The 19,084-nt window shown below is 41.4% G+C and overlaps 1 protein-coding gene across 1 annotated transcript in view; it reads left to right on the top strand.

Moving 5' to 3' along the window:
• dync2h1 (dynein cytoplasmic 2 heavy chain 1) overlaps positions 1-19,084 on the top strand; it is a 99,632-nt gene that overhangs the window by 65,130 nt on the left and 15,418 nt on the right. Inside the window, exons 79-86 of the mRNA XM_061073760.1 lie at positions 2,036-2,196; positions 3,436-3,561; positions 7,873-7,983; positions 11,146-11,215; positions 11,495-11,580; positions 15,926-16,001; positions 16,317-16,543; positions 17,363-17,467. Of these exons, the coding sequence (XP_060929743.1) occupies positions 2,036-2,196; positions 3,436-3,561; positions 7,873-7,983; positions 11,146-11,215; positions 11,495-11,580; positions 15,926-16,001; positions 16,317-16,543; positions 17,363-17,467 (962 nt within the window). The remainder of the gene's footprint in view (positions 1-2,035; positions 2,197-3,435; positions 3,562-7,872; positions 7,984-11,145; positions 11,216-11,494; positions 11,581-15,925; positions 16,002-16,316; positions 16,544-17,362; positions 17,468-19,084) is intronic.

The following is a 19,084-nucleotide window of genomic DNA, read 5'->3' as shown; positions in this document are numbered from 1 at the left end:
CTGTTTTTCTGTCCTTGAAGGTTTGTGTTTTTGCCATGTTATGTGTGTTGTAATTATCTCTTTTTACCAAAACCTATATGACACTGACAAACTGCTTATTATGTCAATGGCGCCATCAGAGATAAGGGTTCAGGCTTTGTGTGTATGACAATGTGTTTGTCTAGGTTTCTTTGTGCGTCTCATTTGTGTACTTCTGAATTTGTGCGTGTCTAAGAGTCTCTTCTTGTTTGTCTGTGTACAGTTATAATAAAACACACTTTTAATATATCACTCAGCAATATCACTATATTGCACTACTTGAACACAAAGTGAGCCTAGTGATAAAGGTGCAGTGTGTGTGCTTGTGTGTGTACAAGTGCATGAGGTGGTTGAGAGTGTGTCTCTGTCTGAATGAAAGAGAGAGAGAGAGACAGATACAAAAAATAGCAAGAGAGAAGAAGATTTTGTGTTTATGTGTATGTGTTTTTGGCAGTGAATCAGTATGCTAATGAGGCATAGTCTGTAATCCTCTTACAGCTAATCTCACTCAATCCTCCCGGTGCAGGCCTGGGCACTGCTCATGCACACAGGCATGCCTGAGTGAACACACACACACACAGACACACTCAGACAGTGCATGCTCACTGGCTTACTAACTCTACTTCTCGATAACACAAACCCCTGTTCACATAAGCATAGAAATAAGTCTCTCTATCAGTCTCTCCGTTTTTTTTCTTATCAAAAATCTGACTTTTTGCTTAAACAACCAGTCAAATTTTAAATAAAATTCATCCTTTCCATTATACTGATTTTATTAAAACGATAGAACACTGTGTTTCAACCATAGCGAGACTGTACAGTTTTTTTTCTAGGCTCCTCTTTGGCCTGATTGTGTGTCATAAAAGCCAAGGTGAACTTTGCTATTCACAGTCAGACGATGCTGCTCTGCAGCACGAATACTGATTACCTGCCCTGTCCAAGGTAGTTGTGTATGTATTTGTGCACGTGCACGATCTGTACAAGCTCCCCCTTTTTTTGCAATCAGACATCACAAGCCATGTGGTCAGATGACTGTTTTTCTTTGTGTTGCCATGGTAATGCGGCAAAAGGTCGCTCTGAGATGTTGTCTTCCAAGACCTTACGTGCACAAATGTGTGTACTTCAGTGCAGCAGATTGCATTTGGCAGCAGACACCAAAAGAAGGTTCAGTCGGGGGCAGTTGTTTTTAACCAGGAAAGACAGCGCTTTGTGTGTGTGTGTGTGTGTGTGTGTGCGCGCGCGCGTGCGTGCGTGCGTGCGTGCGTGCGTGCGTGCGTGCGTGCGTGCGTGTGTGTGTGTGATTATAAAAGGTATGTCTGCTGATACGTGCACGAATAACATCACAGAGGCATTTCTAACTTGGCTGCTCACACTGTGTGCGCCCGTATCGCTGCTTATGTGTCACTATTAACTCATATCTGATGTGCAATACAATATATTACAGCAGGATTAGAGCCCAATGCTCTGTGAGCAAACGCACACATGCAGACACTCGCACACAAACTTAGACACAGATACAAAGAGCCTGGCTTTACAACACCAGGGGGCTGACAAGGTATTCTTCTGCTTTGTATGTTGAATACTGCTGCATACCTAGCACTCAGTATGCACAGCACATTATCCTCATAATCTCTCTCACTCTGTTTCTCAGTGTCTTCCTCTTACACCCTCTCTCCATCATTGCCTCCTTTATGCTCTCCCTCTTCTTATACATTTCCCCCCCCCCTATCCTCCATTTCCCATCATCCCCTATTAGGCAGTGTCTACCCCTCCCTGTTCTTGCCCTGTCTCTCTCCCTGTCATATTTTCCCATTTGATTTGACTACCATGTTTCTCTATCTTGCACCTTTGCTGCTGCTGCTTGCTGGCGTTTACCCTACTTCTGCTTTTATCCGTTACCTCTCGTTGCAGTATATCCAGTGACTTTGAGTAGCATATCAAATTGAAACAATCCACTTCTCGCCCCCCGACCCCATCCCTTCATTCTCTTCCAATCTACTCTTTCTCTCCTCTGCAGGTATGAAAGAGCTCTCCCCCCCTCCGCTGAACCTGCGGCGTCTCCACATTGAGACCCTGGAATTGGAGCCTGTGTTGATCATCATCTCTCCCGGGGCAGATCCATCCCAGGAGCTTGCAGAACTAGCAGCAGAAACCATTGGCAGAGATAACTATCATGAGGTAATGAATAACGGAGACGATGTCATGGCAGATAAGCAAATACAGTCCGATTTTTTTTCAACATAATACAAAGATCAGATCTACAGAATAGGCTATTGTGCAGTGGTACATGCAGCGTGTTGAATGTTAGATGGAGATTGAGTTCTTGATAATTGTCCGCAAGTGGAGTTCATCAGTTGTAAAATCTAAAGACAGCAAGAAGTTGGTGCATACCATTGCTTTAGGTGACATTGTGAAGTGATTTAAAGGGGGATTAAGGGGGTGATGCCATCCCCTTTAAACCAAAATGTCCGAAAATCCACCCGTCTTATTAACTTGACAATACTGCCATCCCCTCACACTCATAGCCATTACCCCATCCCCTATGAGATAACTATGTGTGCAGGTTAACATCCTGTTGATAATACTGCTAACCAAATCACGGGATCCACTGTTTGACCGCCGGTAACCATTAAAACATCAATAAAGATTGTGTCATTTTCAGCAGGTAGGAAGGATTCAGCAGGAACTAGGTAGATACTTCTTTCACCCTGCGGCATCAGTTCTCTACTGCTGTGGTCTCATCCTCTACACCTCCCCACTCTGACCGATCAGATCAAAAAGTTAATTTTGGGAGATACCCTCCCAAGTAATATTCACTGCAAGTTCGGTAGTTGGTGACCACCCCCCACCCCTGTTAAAAAGGAACGAACACATCAATCACATACTGAGTTCTTACATTTCAGTTTGAGTTGTAGTTCTTTGGGTTTTTCCTTCCGTTTTAAATTACACTAATTAGACGTCCTGCCAAAGACATTATCACCAAACTGCATTTTTAAATAGATTTTATTTAAAAATATGTAATTTATGGTAGTTTTTAAGAAAAATGTAACAATTGCCTCACAGATTTAGAGCTCAGATTTTTTAACCATATAGCCACTGTGTGCTTTAGTCTGGTCAGTTACCTGTCGTTTTTTTACTGGACTTTATATAACATTATAAATCACATCAGTTACATATGAATATAAATCACATTTGTTAAGAGTTACTGGCTTCTATGTGGGGGCCCCTATTGGGAAAAATCACATTGAAAATCTCACAGTGCAGGATCCTCTCACTGAGGAGAGCAAAAACTTAAAATATTGAATCAGATTATCCGCCCCTAACTTCTGACAAATTACAATGTCGAATCGAGTTTTATACGTTTCCACCTCCCGGCCTCACACAAATCCATAATCACAACTCTCTCCATCTGTCTAGATCTCTATGGGGCAGGGACAGGCCGACGTGGCCGTAGCTTCACTCAGGGAATGTTCCAGAAATGGAGACTGGCTTTGCCTGAAAAACCTTCACCTTGTCACAGCATGGCTGCCGCTCCTGGAAAAAGTAGGTGCTTTGTTTGTTTAGTGATGCTTTTTGTAAATTTGTTTACATTTATTTATGTGTGTGTGAGTGAGAGTTTTGTTTTTACAATGTATTTTGTGCTTTTTGATTGGTATGATTCACGCAAACTGTGGGGTGTTTGTAGCCAAGGGTGGAGAAAGGGAAATTACAAGATGGACAGGAAATGGGTAATATTTTGTAGAAATAAAGGATGCACTGATCCAGAAAATTTGATATAATAATCGCAAAACATATACAGTTCAATGTAGTCATTATAAGGACGAGAAGGTCGGAAGTTGGATCCCAGTCTTCCCCATCCGCATGCTGAGGTGTCCTTTGGCAAGAGGCTGAACCCTGAATGGCCCCTCATAGATGTTGAATGCACTAATTGGAATAAATAGAAATTTGGATAAAAGTTTCAGTTTAATGACACATAATGTAATGTAATGACAGGACATTTAAGCAACTGTTAGGATTGTGAACTATATCCTATAAAATGTATGTATGAAAATAAGTTCAAAAATGTATTCCAGTAAAACCAGTGTAATTTCACCTAGTCGAATGTTATACTCGTCTATATTTTATTTTAACCTGAATCTAAGAAAATGTGTCCTTTCATTACCATATAATTAGCATAATCTTTATCTAAATAGGCGTGAGCGAGTGTCCTCTTCCATTGAGCCGGCAGTGTAGCACCACCATGCTAGTGCAGCAGCACATAAGGGTTGAACTAAATACTTGCTCTATAATGGGCCTTTCACATTTTCATCTTAACTAAAGGCCACAGTAGGTTCTGCTTCATGCTGTAGGGGATGGTGAGGAGTATTTAGTTGGTTGCAAACTGCAACTCACTACTAGATGAAACCAGTATCCTAATCCTACGCACTGAATCTTTAAGTGTGAAGGTCAGTGAAAGGGGGACCCTGGAGGATGTTCTGTACTAAAAAGTATAAAAAGGTAATCCGTGGACTTTTATTTTAAACAAAAACAAAAGTTATTTTAACATTCAGTGTTACTCACCAGAACACATGGTTTGTGTCCTCAAGCTCTAACAAGCAGGTCAAAAGGATTTCTTTCCCCATAAAAGAGAACTATTAAACCAAGAAGGTATTTTAAAACCTACATCGTTTGTATCTGTTTATTAACTGTCCTCCTTCATGGCAATAAATGGAGCCCTGCTGCATATCTACACATGTTATCATCCCTTCTTGATGAGAGGAACAATGTGAAGCCATGTGCAGGACTGTTCAGGTGCACGTTTGTGTTCATGAGACAACCTAAACAGAGATCTGCTCTAACAATTCCATTTTCATAAGTCCAAAATGCCACAGGGTACCTTTGAAGTTTGCAAGCAATTTTCAGTTTCACTCTGCTTGTCAGTGTTTATCTATAATACTGAGGAGTACAGCACTGTTTAACACGCACACACACACACAAACACATTTAGCTGGCTGCTTAAATTTCCATTTCTAAAATTGCCTTTGCCTGTACGTACACATTTTGTATTCCCCCTGTCAGCTCACGTAAGTCACTGTGCTTTTGTTTGTGTAGCTGTTGTTGTGGCCAGGTGTGTGTGTCTTTTCTCTCTTTGGACAAATATGTGTGTGTGTAATGTGTTTGTATCATTCTTGCATGATATGTTATGAGTGTATAACTGTGTGTGTCCCTCAATAAGCTTGTTCTGTATGGTTTTTTTTATTGTGTGTGTTTGTGTCACATTGAGCAGGTTTATTTTTGTGTCCAGGTGCTTATTCTAGGGTTCAGTTTAGTGTTGTGTAACTGTAGCAGGTCATATATCACTAGGAGGCACAGCTGTTGGCAGTGATTGGCCCGTGTGTGTGTGTGTGTGTGTGTGTGTGTGTGTGTGTGTGTGTGTGTGTGTGTGTGTGTGTGTGTGTGTGTGTGTGTGTGTGTGTGTGTGTGTGTGTGTGTGTGTGTGTGTGTGTGTGTGTGTGTGTGTGTGTGTGTGTGTGTGTGTGTCTCTTGTGAGAGTTGCAAAGTGTACGCGTTTTTAGTGTTTGTGCGTGTGCATGTCCTGGGGTTAGCCAGAGATTCCTCCTGTCCAGAGTCTCTGTGCTCCCAGCGTCACTTCAACCGGAGCTTTGTGCAGCTGTCGTCTTCTACTTTTGTCCCTCCTCACCTCAACTTAACTCTTTCTTCTTTCCACCTATTTAATTTTGTGTTTTCTTCCTGTTTTTATCCTCCACTTGTTTCCACCACTACATGGCATTGGCTATCTTCTCCGAACTTTTTTCTCGGCACTCTTTTTGTACCCCTTTATGTTTTTGAACTAAAACTCCTGCTCTGTCTGTCTGTCTCTGTTTCTTTCTCTCGCCCAGCAAGCGATGAGGTTGAGGTCCCAGCAGTCGAGCTTGAAATGAAAAAGTGATGCAACAAGGGGATTGAGGGAGACAGGAAGCAGAGGAAAAAATGAATTAGGAAACAGTAGATGTGAAAGGAGGGAAGTAGTAAAAAAGATGAACTGAGCCTCAGCAGGCAGGCGGATATTCTACCAAATAGAGGGCTTTGTTTTACTGTTTCCATAGCTCTGTCAATTTACTCTAACTCCTAATGTAGTTTAAAAATTTCCCATCCTCCTTTTGCAATCTGTCTCCCCAGTCACTCCCTCCATCCCTAAACCAGTTGGTCAGTTAGAGAGAGGAGAAGGGGGGAGGGAAGTAAAACGGGGCAGAAAGTGTTCATAATTGAAGTTGGCAGTGCAGATGTCCTCTCATCCCTGTCTGCTCATATTCAACCACTTATGATGTTTCCTGTCGCTCATTTTTCACATCTCTGCCACCATCCATCCTCTTATGGATCTATCTTTTCAATTCAGTGCTCAATCTAACTTTCAGTCGCATGCCAAATTCAAAATGATGAATATAGCACAGAGTTATCTAGCACAATAACTAAAGGAAATACTTTTTATAGCAGCTTTTAGAATATAAACTGTATTGATATAATTGTTCAAATTGAGACGGTAGCATCAGGAGTGAATACACAATATGTTTATCTACAGTATATGAGTGCAAATGGCTGTGTTCCCAATCTGCATCTAAATAGTAATGCCTGTATTCTGACAAAGATAGTTTTTGATGTATTTAATCCCTGCTCTTTCTTCTTCTCTCTGACTTCTGCCTTCTCTATCTTCCTATTTTTCCTTTTCTTTTTTTCTTTGGTAGTGGCTCTGCCTTGCATGTTCCAACAATACCATTGTTGGTTCCAGTGGAATTCTGGTTGATGACACATTAGAGACAGAGAGATTAGAGAAAAGCGAGACAGGATTTTTCTTAGAATCCCCCGTGTTCTCTGATTTTCCTGGATTGTGTTCGCTACCATGAAAGAAAGAGTGTGTGCATGTGTGTGAGAGTGTTTGTGTGAGTGTGTGCACGTGCTTGTGTGTGTGAATTCCCAATAAGATGACACAAGACCCTAAGTTGCCCGTATTCTATTTTTATCCACGTCTTTGAGAAAGATAGAAAGAGAGGGGGATGAATGTAAAAAGAGAAGGTGGGTAGGGAGCTGGAAATTGAGACAAAGAGATGGAGACACTGAGCAGAAAGAGATAAAAAGAGAGAGGGAGAGGAACAAATTTATAAAAGTGAGGTATAAATGGTATGTTATTGTGGACAATTTATCAATATGCAGGGAATCTAATACAAAAATCAAAAGGAGAAGAGGAAATTTATTAGGTTCATCTTCCTTTTAGTGTACAGTATTTACGTTATACTTCCTATACACTGATGCAAACTCACTTCGATAATTGAACTATATATGTATATATAATAAAAAAGATTACCTGAACTGTTGTGAATTGGCTGTAAGTTACTTACATTTGAGTCAGTGCATTGTTAGAAAGGTTATTAATGTAAAGAGTGCATTCAGTGCAGTGTGAAGCATTTACTCTACTTTTGGAATGAAAATTGGTCTGTGCGAACTAGAGTGAACTTTGTGGTTAGAACTTGTACCTCAGAGGAAGACGGCCCTGTGTCTGAATCTAAATCAGCTTTGTGGATATACTCCGACTCCAGCCTCTTTCAACCCTAAAATAGATCAAACTGCGTAATACAGTGGCTGACGATATGTCTCAGCAAAGGATGAAGTCTTTTCCAATCGCTCCAACTCATTAGTGACTTTTATGATTTGAAATACAGTATATTTGTATGTGTGTGTTTATATCTATAGGGGCGGGGGGGTTTGAGTGAAGACCATAGCCTGATAGAGCACAAGTGGTCTCATTTCATATTACTCTCATGTTCCTCCTCTGATCTCTTAGCTAATGAGTCTAATGTGCGCACCGTCTTTCTCTTACAGGAGCTTAATGTGCTGCGTCCCAAAGCGGGTTTCCGTCTCTGGCTGACGGCAGAAGTTCACCCCAGATTCCCTCCTATACTGCTGCAGTCCAGCCTCAAGATCACTTATGAGGTACTCAAACACACACATTCACACACAGTACTCCTATAGCATTGCTGACAGTGAAGTTTAGTGTAAGTTAACACTGACTTTCACATGGTGTTGAAACTTTTCCTTTAGTTTTCCCGTATACTGTCTGCTTGTTTCTACATAGCGTAGCCATATGTCTTTTTCACACTCTATGGAATAATGACTGTACATGCAGTATAGTCACATATGGGCCTTAGGAGAAACAGAAGCCTGCAGCTTGTGTGGTGTGTGCTTTAGTGCGCAGTGTGTTTCTGATGGGAGCTATGCTCACGGGGTTAACTACTTCAGCAGCCAAGCATGCTGCACAAACAGCCTATCCCTAAATGTCTCTGTCTCTCTCTGATACAAACACACACACACAAACAATCTCATGGGCGAAAACTTACTGACATTCCTTATAAGTATGCACACACATCCTGAATGCATCCCCCAGTGGGAACCAAGACCCTTTGATATATCATTCCTTGACTGCAAGAAAAGAGAATGTTAATCGCTAATCTGTCAAAGCTAAAATCAATAGTCCTTTGCAATAGTAGTGTTAATAGTAATAAATGTGAGCTTAAAGCACATGACATTGCATACTAATACTACTACATACAAACACGATGTCAGATCCTACACTAGAACTAGAATCAAGTTACTTCATGTGAGATAAAAAAGTATAGAAAGAGGCAGGGCCGGGTCTAGGCAGGGGCAAGAGGGGGCCTGGCCCCCTCAAATAAATGTTGTGCCCCCTCAAACTAAATCCCAATTTATAATAATAATAATATAATAAAGCACAATGCCCCCTCAAGATTTGTGGCTGCCCCCTCATACATGCCTGTCTAGACCCGGCCCTGGAAAGAGGTATCTGAGGTGAAACTGTTCTGCGGCTGCTGAAATAAGTTAAATTTAGACGGTCTGGGATGTGGGATATTAAAAAAGGTTTGCGCCTTGCAAATACATTTACTACACTAGACTTGATAACATATGTAGTGAATCTGGCAAAATTAGTACATATTCATTATGGACTGTGTGTTATCAAAACCTCCAGATGGAGCTACCAAATGTTAAGCAAGCTAAAAATGTGTGAACTGATCTCAACGTTTACTCATTGTTTGTAACATAAAAAGAGCATATTGTTGACAGATGGGTCAAATGAACAGAGAAATATCTCTCTATATATATAATGTTTTTTCATTTGCACAGTTTGATAAATCCTTTTCAGAGGAACAACATCTTGTCTTAGGCATTAGGAAAAGGCTGAATTTGTTTACAGATTTATACACTCTATCACTGTCACTGAAGGATTTAGTTCATATAAAAGAGCACAGACATCATTCTCTGTAATGGGCTGTGGTTCTGTTCATCACTGTGGTATAATCCCTGCCGGCGCGTCCATAGAGGCGAACTAGGCGAAACGCTGAACTGAACAAATCAGTTGAACGCCTCTCACGTTTATTGAGTCATCATCATATGGGCCATCATGTGAAACCCGGGGAGCGTGAGAAAATGTGTGTGTGTGCTCCACATGCACACACACACACAGACCCCGGGCAGCCCCCCCACTCACTCGCTTAGAGGGACACAGTGAGATCAGAGGAGCGTTCACGTGAAGTACCCGGTCAGTGAGTTTGTTGAAGAACAGTGGAAACACAGAGCTTCTCCACATCTGCACAGTTTGATGAATATCATTTTTTTGTCTCAGACAGTAGCAAAAAGGCTGAATTTTTTAGAAGGTTGGACTTTGTTCCTGTTTCCTCCTCCACTCTGACCTGCTCTCCCTTTAACTAATACACTCATCACTAGTTATCAGGACCTGATCAGTACATGAAGCAACTTAGAGTTTGTTTGATACGCACGAGAGTTTATGAGGCTGCATTTAAACCTCATGAAAAATTTGTCGTCAGTATTTTACGGCTCGGTACAACGCATACAGTCAGGACTCAGTGTCAAAGTGACGGAGGATCTGGATTCTTGAAACCCTTGATTAATAACTAAATACATGGTCATAAGTTTGTCACCTACATCATAACCATCCCAATAAAAAACTGAACAAGTAGGAGAGATTTTGTTATTTAAAATTAGATTATTTGAAAAATAGTTATGTGCTGCCTTGACTCATGATATGGATCCGCAAAATGCCTGCATATTGTATCATGCATACTTTAATACTGTTGGCACTTTGAGCTTACTTGGCACTTTGAGCTTACTAGCGTTGCCCTAGATTGCACTGATCTAATGCACTAGCACTTTATGTATATGGCATATTGGCGTTTGTGTGTTGTTGCTGGTATGTGATGCAAAAAGAGGGCCAGTATACATTTTTTCTGCCTAGGGCGACAGACATTCACACGACGGTCCTGGGTATAATTGTTATTGAGTGTCCATCCCTGACCAAACAATGCTTTTACACTGTGTTAATAGGATTTCCTTGTAGCTCTCTGACATTAATGTTTGATCCAAGTGACCTACAGTAAACATCAACTTGTCTTTTGCATTCAGTGAAGGACTTCTCTCCCTTTATATGATTGCTCTTCCTTCCTCTTTGCTAATCCAGTTTCTCCACCTTGTCAGACCAGTCTCATATTTTGTTACTGTAAAATCAGAATTTGGAAATAAGAGAAATGCTTTTTCATGTGATCCAATATTTGCTGGTCCTTTGACTAAGAAACACAGAACACAAAGCAGACTGAACAGAATCAACATGACACAAACCCTGAACGGCTTTCACACCTTCTCTTATGTCTTGCCAGGCACACATATCTGATTAAGGGGATCACTTGGTGATGTTTGGATTATAAATTCTCCCAATTCAGTCTCACAGTCTCCCAATAATGGAAGCTCACATGAAACAGTTGCACACCTTAACAGCTGGCCTGCAGTGTAACTGCTGTTTGTGGAGTCAAACTGATTCAGCATGGTGTAGACAACTTTATCTGTTTTGATGTTATTCATCCTCCCTGGAAAACAGATTAAAGAGGGATGGGAGAAATATTTTTTACTATCTCATTTTTAAATGTCCCTCACAACCTAAAAGTTGGGATGCTGGTTGTGTCATAGCTTTGGTGTCCTTGTAGTCACCTGGACTCCCCCCACTTACCCTCCCTCAACTTTTTCTCTCCCTGTCTGTATATCTAATCCCCTTTCTTTTCCCATCTCCAGGCTCCTCCTGGGTTGAAGAAGAATCTGCTGAGGACGTATGAGTCGTGGACTCCTGAGCAGATCAGTAAAGGTTGTCCAATTTTTTCTCTTCTCTTCTCTTCTCTTCTCTTTTCCAGTTCATCTCACATCTCTCAATGTATCTTCTTTGTCAGCCAGTTTTGAGATTTCTTAAAAGCAGAAACAGCTAAGCATCCCCTAAGTTTCAAGAACTCTAACAGAAAACAGCGTGTTGATGAATAATTAAAAATAAGTAACTTTTCTTACTGATTGTAAAACAAAGACACTCTGATAATTGATTAATTATTGTCATTAATCGGGTTGTGATATGCTGTCGATTGTTTGTGTTTAGGAGGCGTCCTGGCCAGAGCTCAGTCTCTGTTCTGTCTGGCCTGGTTCCATGCTGTCTGCCAAGAGAGACGCAACTACATACCACAGGTAAAATACAAATACACACCAATATGAACCAAACTGGTCATAGCTCTGCAGATCCATATCAGGACAATAAATCCAACTATGCTGTAGGTTTACAATGCTGTTTAAAGGAACAAAAGAACAGTTGAAGCAGAACGAAAATGCACAAAAATGTGAACAACTTACTTTTGTACATATGCATTATATCAAAAAGAATGACAATGTGCTTAAATATCATCCTGAAGCTTCTTGGTATTTTACATGTAAGCTGTATTTAGTCAAATGTACATTACAGGACCTTGCTGGTTCCACCCAGGTAATTAATTGTGCAAGTTGATGTTGATGTTCCTTGTATAAATCTATACATATACATTTGAGTGTAGTGGCCCTTCCTGGATCTGACAAAATTCTAAAATGATATTCAGTTTTGTGTATTTTCACTGCACAGTAAAAGTCACAGTCTGTTTGTATGGACATCTACTGAAAGGGTAAAGGAAAAAGTACCTCAAAGATCAATGATCTTTGTCCTAACTGACCAGCATAGTCCAGTCATAGACCAGTGTCCTCATTATGTTGTGCCACTGAAAGAATTCTTGGTATATGTGAGTGTGTGTGTGTGTGTATGGCTATGTTTGTGTCTGTGCAACTGTAAATGTAAGCTCTTGCAGTCATTTTACCTGTTCGTCAACACGACTAAGAACATATGCAAAAAAAGACTTTGGAGCAGTCCCCTCTCCTCATCCTTTCCCTTTACAAACCCTTTGGTGAAACCTTTTTTAGAAGGGACTATCAAAAAATTGAGTTATCTCCATGTTAAAACCATTATCACAAATCTTGCTGTATGGGAGCAAGATTTTCACCCTGCTTTGGACTGTGGCTGTCCAGAACAACAGTAAACACAGCATGACATGCTGTACAGACAAGTTTTAATAAGGAGACACAATGTATCTCCTTATTTTAGTAAGCCAGTGTGGTGCTGCCTTCATATTGTGCAGTGAGTAACAGAAGCATGGAAGGGTTTGTTTGAATGTTTTCTAAACAAAGTGCACTTTACATAACTGCCTTATGATGTCCAGTGTATTATATAGTTAGGGAGCACTCACTTCTACCAAATACAAACAGACACATTGTCTTTAGGCAAACATTGAGATCTGATATCCAGTCGTAGCTTGTCCCCACCAAAATCTTGAAAACCACATAATCACATTTTGCTTTCTCACAATGTGTTCTTACAACAGAACATTTCGGAAGTGTAGACTGTATATGAGACGTACAGTTCCGGAGAGTGAAGCCAAATCATCGTGAGTGCTTCCTGTTGAACCCTTGCCTCCTCTATGTTAGTGGATGGGACATGGACTAAACTAAAAAAGTGAAAGTACACGTAAAATCAAATTTTCTCGAAGATTGTTTATGTTTTCTTATAACACAAATGTTGTGGTAAGTCTGTGGGACTTTGATGTTTCGACTTCATTGTACATTTGTACAACAAGAGGAAGTGGAAATGTGTTGTCTATCTATACACAGTCTAGGAAGTAATGGTATTAAGTAAATAAAGCTTCTTGAATCTTTGAGGTTTGTTTATCAGTGCTGTTTTGCTTGTCATTGAGCATCATTAGACAGAGATATGGACACATTTTTACACAGGCGATAGAAGATGTGCTTGCACCTGTAATTACTTGCTTCTTGCTGCAGTTTGCTGTGTCATGTTTCCTCTTGTCAACTTTAACAGCTCCTTTAACAAGCATGCCAGTGTGTGGCAGAGTGTTATGCTGCACTGGGACTCATTTGTCCGAGTGTATGTGTGTGTGTACAGCAGTGATGCCACAGAGCAGTCAAATTGTTTAATCGAGTAATAAGAAATGTTTGCAGTTACAGCCAGTGGCGGTTCGTCATACAGGGCGCTGGGGCGCCGCCCACCCTACAATTTTGAGATGAAAAAAAAAAAAAAAAAAAAAAAAATGACATGTCAAAAAACATTATATATCAAATAATTTAATAAGAAATGTACTGTTTTAAAGCGTTAAATGTGTGCCGGAGACCGTAAACCCCTGTCAAAACCACTTAATATATTATATTTGGTAATATATTTGCCATTCATTATCACTGAGAGAGAAGCCACTCCTCCCTGTGGGCGCCGGGCAAGTGGAAGTCTATGGAAGCCAACAAAAGGGGCAGGAACATTTGAGCAAGGACAGCTTCTCAATGGCGGATGACAGTTCGAGCCATGGGCGCACTTCACTTGCGCCTACAGCCAATGAAAGGGTTTCTTATACATCATGCTGACAGGACTGTCCAATCAGAGACCTTATCACTGATCTACAGGAGCTGCATAGTTAGCAGATACTTTTAATCTGCACGGAGGTGCAGCTCCGGTCCCGGAGCACTGAGTGAGACAGGTAGAGGACAGACAGTGGACAGATAGAAGCATTGTTGTTTACTGTGTCGTGTGTGTAGTTTTATCGATCAGTAATAATCAGCTGAAATTTTTAACCACATGTTAACGTGCATGGGGACGTGCTCCTCCGGACCGTCCCCCCGGGGACCGGAGCACCTCCCGGAGCACCTCCCCGGGGAGGTCCGGGACCGGGCCGGGACCGTCCCCGGGGACGTCCCGGCGACCGGAGCACCTCCCGGAGCACATCCCCGGGGAGGTCCGGGACCGGGCCGGGACCGTCCCCGGGGACGTCCCGGCGACCGGAGCACCTCCCGGAGCACCGGAGCACCTCCCCGGAGCGGACCGGAGGTCCCCGGAGCACCCCGGAGTTTTTTTTTTCTCATTGCGGTGGGCTATTTAAACCGCGCCGCCCAAGTGCGCCCCCCCCCAAAAAAATGTCACCAGCCGCCACTGGTTACAGCGGGAAGTTTTTTGGAGGGGGGTGCTTACCAACAAACAATCAGAGCCCTCCCAGTAACAGAGAACCCAAGGGAGAAGCATATAACATGTATGTCTAATTAAATGCACTCTAGTTTCTTCTCTCGCTGTCTCTCCTATGTCCCCAGGCTCTGTCCCAATGCTCTCTCTTAATCATTGCCCCCTTTGCAGAGAAAAAATAAATAAATTGGTTGCCCAACAGGACAATGTAGACCCACATAACATACAGCATTTGTGTGTCTTGTAAATCGCACATGGGTCTGTGGTCCTGTTCTTCCTTCTATATATTCCCTCTGCTTCCTTCTCTGTCTCCTACTTTTCGTTTTACCAGTATCCCTCCCGACCACCATTGCCCTGTTTCTCTCTTTCTCTTTCTTTCTCTTAATCACTGAATGTCTGGTAAGTGTTGTCATTTGCGATTGTAATGTGGTGTCTGTTCCAAAAACATGATAGTCTCATTACTGAAACAGTCACAGCTCCTTTCATCCCCCATTACTCAGTCCTTTCCTCGCTTCATCCACTGTCCTCCATCCAATTTCTAATTTAGTCTCTCCGTGTTGTCATACTTTTTGTATGCCTATGTTAAAAAACCTTAATTTAAAGGTTCAGACCTGGTATTACTGTTACATTCATGTAGCACAGGCACAAACACAAGGATGCGTTTGAGTTTCGCTGTAGACTAGATGCATTAAAGATAAAGACAGTGAATGGTAATTAGTTGGTAATATGCAGTAGTCTTCACTCTTCCGCAAGTAGAGTTTTCCCCTTCAGCAATTTATTGCAGCATTATTTTTGGACTGTATTAAAAAATATTGGTTGCACTAGGTGTCTGAAAGGTGTAATACAGTTTCTTGTAACTGTTACATTTGAGAAAATCAAGTAAATATGTGTGAATGTACTATTGCTGATGGATATTTACCCTGAACATGAGAGCCACTGCATTTCATCAGTTTGTATGAAAATTTCTAAATTTCTGAGTGGGAGGCCCTGGACATTCTCTGGATGTCTAAGTGAGACCATGTGATAATATAAGAGGATTATGCCCAGAGATCTCACAGTGAGCAAGTAGGCGCATTGACGTTCCTGAAATGTGAGGAATGCAACACTGAATAAAACAATACAAATGTCAATGTGCTCTGAACAAAAACACGTGACTTCATAAGCGTGTCCGACCCAACCTCGGGCTGCATAGCTCATATGTGAAAGACACAGTTCGGAGAAAGTCCGGACCCAATGGTCTGGATGTTTCCCGGAGTGCAGGTCTCACAACAACTAAAGAAAAAAAAATTCAAACGTGATTTAAGGCTCATGTAAGGCTCACTTATACCGTTGTTATAAGGTTGACAAGAAATGTAGGTGGAGGACAGAGAAAGAAATGTGTGACTCTGAATGGCATCTGTTACTCTGTGGTTTTCAAACTAAAAATAACACTCATGCAAGCAGTGACATGAATGTATAGTAATTGTATTTATTTCCCCTCCTCTCTGCTTTTGCCAGGGTTGGACTAAGTTCTATGAGTTTTCCATGTCGGACCTCCGCGCTGGATTTGAGATCATTGACAGCCTTTTTGAAGGTAAGAGAGCTGGTAACAATGCATTTGATAGACCTGCTCAATTGTTCATCTCAATACAACTCACGTGGTAATAAAAAGTGGAATCTGTGGAGTTGTCAATCATTTACCTCTTATATGAACACCACCCGTGATAGAGCATGACCTGAAAAAGTCAGCATTTGCATTTCAATGCCTGTTGTATATATGTGCCCACGTACCCTCTGTTCTGTCTCCTTTCCTTTCTGAGGATGCATGTGTGAATGTCAGCACAGTTGTTCTGTCATACAAATGATTATAGCTTTCTACATGTACCTGTGTTGTCTTGGTACTTCCAAGGTGGTAAATCATTCCAGTGGGAGTTTGTCCACGGCCTGCTGGAGAGTGCCATCTACGGTGGACGCATCGACAACCCGTCTGACCTCCGCATCCTACGTTCTTACCTGGAGCAGTTCTTCTCAGCACGACTCCTCTCACCCTCCCTCTCCGCTGCTCAGAGGAAGAGCAGCGGAGGAACACGCTTCCTTCCACCTCAGATCAGCCTCCCAGCTTCTTGCAGCATATTGGTAGGTTGTCAGGATGACACAGTGGCTTAACACACAGTTAGAAAGCAACAAACCTTATTAAGCATTGCAGGCAGAGATGTTGAAGGGCTCCTATACATGTTAGAGGAATTAATTCTAGATACAGAGCACTACTCTCTTGTTATACTGAATAGTTAAGGTGCAATGTCTTGAATGCATACCCTAATAGTCCCAAGTGCATTGGCAAAAAGGAAAATGGTAATCAATTAAAGCTCTCCATCGACTGGATTTAGTGTTTGTCTTCTGCATTGTATCGAAATTTCATTAGCCTGTCTTGTGTTAGCTTCATTTTAAGTTAGTTTATAAAGTAGCAACTACAAATAAATGTGATTTGTTTCCTGCGATTTTTGCTTTGGTATTGTTGTGCATATAGTTTATATTCTGTGAATGTAGCTTAGTATAGACTTAAAAAAAGATGTGGGCATATATACCAACAACAGTTTATCAGATGCCTGGTCATGGACGTCCCATTATGAGTATGTAAGCATACTGCACAGCCAAAGAGAGATCGTTTTTTTAAATAAGTCTAAATGAAATCTATATTTCGGAAATGTAGTCTTTGGTTGTGCCAAGGGAATGTTTTTACAAAATAAGGATCTAACAACACAACCAATTAAAGACAATACCGAATTACCTGCAGGTCTGCAGCATATCTTGCATGGAAATGTAAAACTGTTGTAGGGTTTGTCTATTGTCTGAGAACCATGACATCATATTAACATCTCCCTTTCACATTTACTCTTTGTATCTATGTTACTAAACTTAAACATCTCTGTGTGTGACCTGCATGTGTCTTCTCAGGACTACCGCAGCATGATAGAGCATCTCCCAGAGGACGACAGGCCTGCATTCTTTGGTTTGCCTGCCAACATAGAGAGATCTTCCCAAAGAATCATCAGCTCCCAGGTGCAACTGCTTAGCACACACACACCTGCACAAATCTTGTTGATTCACTCAGCTCGCACACACACACACAAACACACACATAGTGACAACGGACACATCTGTCAAATCCGACGGGTTAAAAACAACATCATTTGACCTTTCGAACAGTGCAAATAGAGCAGGGAAGTGAGATTTGGTCACAAGAGTCACATTCAGGATGCATTTTGAAACCTGGTGTGATCAGATATTTCAGAACATGTCAGAATAAGGCCTATTAAGTTATACTGACTGACTATGTGTATCAGCAAGTGAGGCTGCCCTCTACACACACTGGTGTTTTCCAATTTATAAAGCTTTAAACAGAGCTCCACTAATTGAGTCAGGTCAAACAAGCAGGTCCTGCCAAAACTGAAGTCTCAGTCTTTTACTCTGGCAGCCATTCTGTGTCAATTTAACGCCTAAATACTTGAATTATAGAAGTGATTATTCGACTAGATTACAGTTGAAACCTGCAGTTACACTGTATGTGGTTATCTTTGTGTATGTGTGTGTCTGTGTGTTGGTGTTTGACTTTATACACATGTGTGCTTGTATCCTTTAAACAAACCCACATAGCCACAGTCACGTTGCCGGCAGTCCCTTCCATTCTGGAGACATGAAAGCAGTTTTTTTTAGGGTCAGGACTTCAATTTAAGGTTAAAGCCTTATACCAGGCAGACATCCGTTTCAATTTACTTCACTACGAACTAAAATTCACCTTCCAGAGACGTGAAGGCGGGTTCAGATGGGTAATCCATCACAGTGGAGAGATCATGTCTGCTTTTATCGTTGTCAAGGTTGTATTATTATGGTCAATATGTGGCGTTGCGTCAATCGATTTTTAAAATGTGTAGACTGCAGCAATAAGATATCTCTCAGTACAGTGCAATGTTCAACAGTCTGCCAAAAATGGAAAAGATGATCTGTTTAGAGAGTGTTTGGTCAAGAGGTTGTGGTTAGATGTGTAGGTTAGAGCGGATTTCTAAACATGGATTTGTTTAAATGGGGCACGTGTAACCTCCAGGATTTATACCCAGATCAGCTACGACAAGAAAAACCAGTAGCCTGTTTTAATGTAGCTGAATAGCATATATTCATACGAGTGTCATATAAAATGAATAAGATAATTAAAAATGTCACTTCTACATATTAGGTTTCAATCAGAACACAGAATTGGGGTTATGCACAAGAAAGTTGAGAGGCAGTGGATTAGAGGCAAGGAAACTAAGTTAAGCAACGTAGGATCAATGCTGTGTGTTCGTGTGCGTGTGTGTGTGTGTGTGTGTCTGTTTGTGTGTGTGTGTGTCCGCCCACTTGCACGTGTGTACGAGTTTGTGTTGATGGCCACTGCAGATTCTGATGAAACTCAACGCAACAGTCTCACACATGTCAAATGTGTGAGATATATGCCATGGTTATGTGTGTGTTTGTGTGTGTGTTTGTTTGTGTGTGTGTGTGCGTGTGTGTAAGAGAGATTGCATCAAAAGAAATGTATCAAAGGTATAAAAACAATATGAACAGGATGAAAAGTAAAAAGCGGCTGACTGCCCTGCTCAGTTATTGCAACCAACCTCTTGTTTGTCTCCAGCATGATTCCCA

This window comes from Limanda limanda, chromosome 6 (genome assembly GCF_963576545.1).
Source record: "Limanda limanda chromosome 6, fLimLim1.1, whole genome shotgun sequence".
NCBI lineage: Eukaryota > Metazoa > Chordata > Actinopteri > Pleuronectiformes > Pleuronectidae > Limanda > Limanda limanda.
Note: the sequence above shows the minus strand (reverse complement) of the source record. Positions and strands in the feature narration are given on the sequence as shown.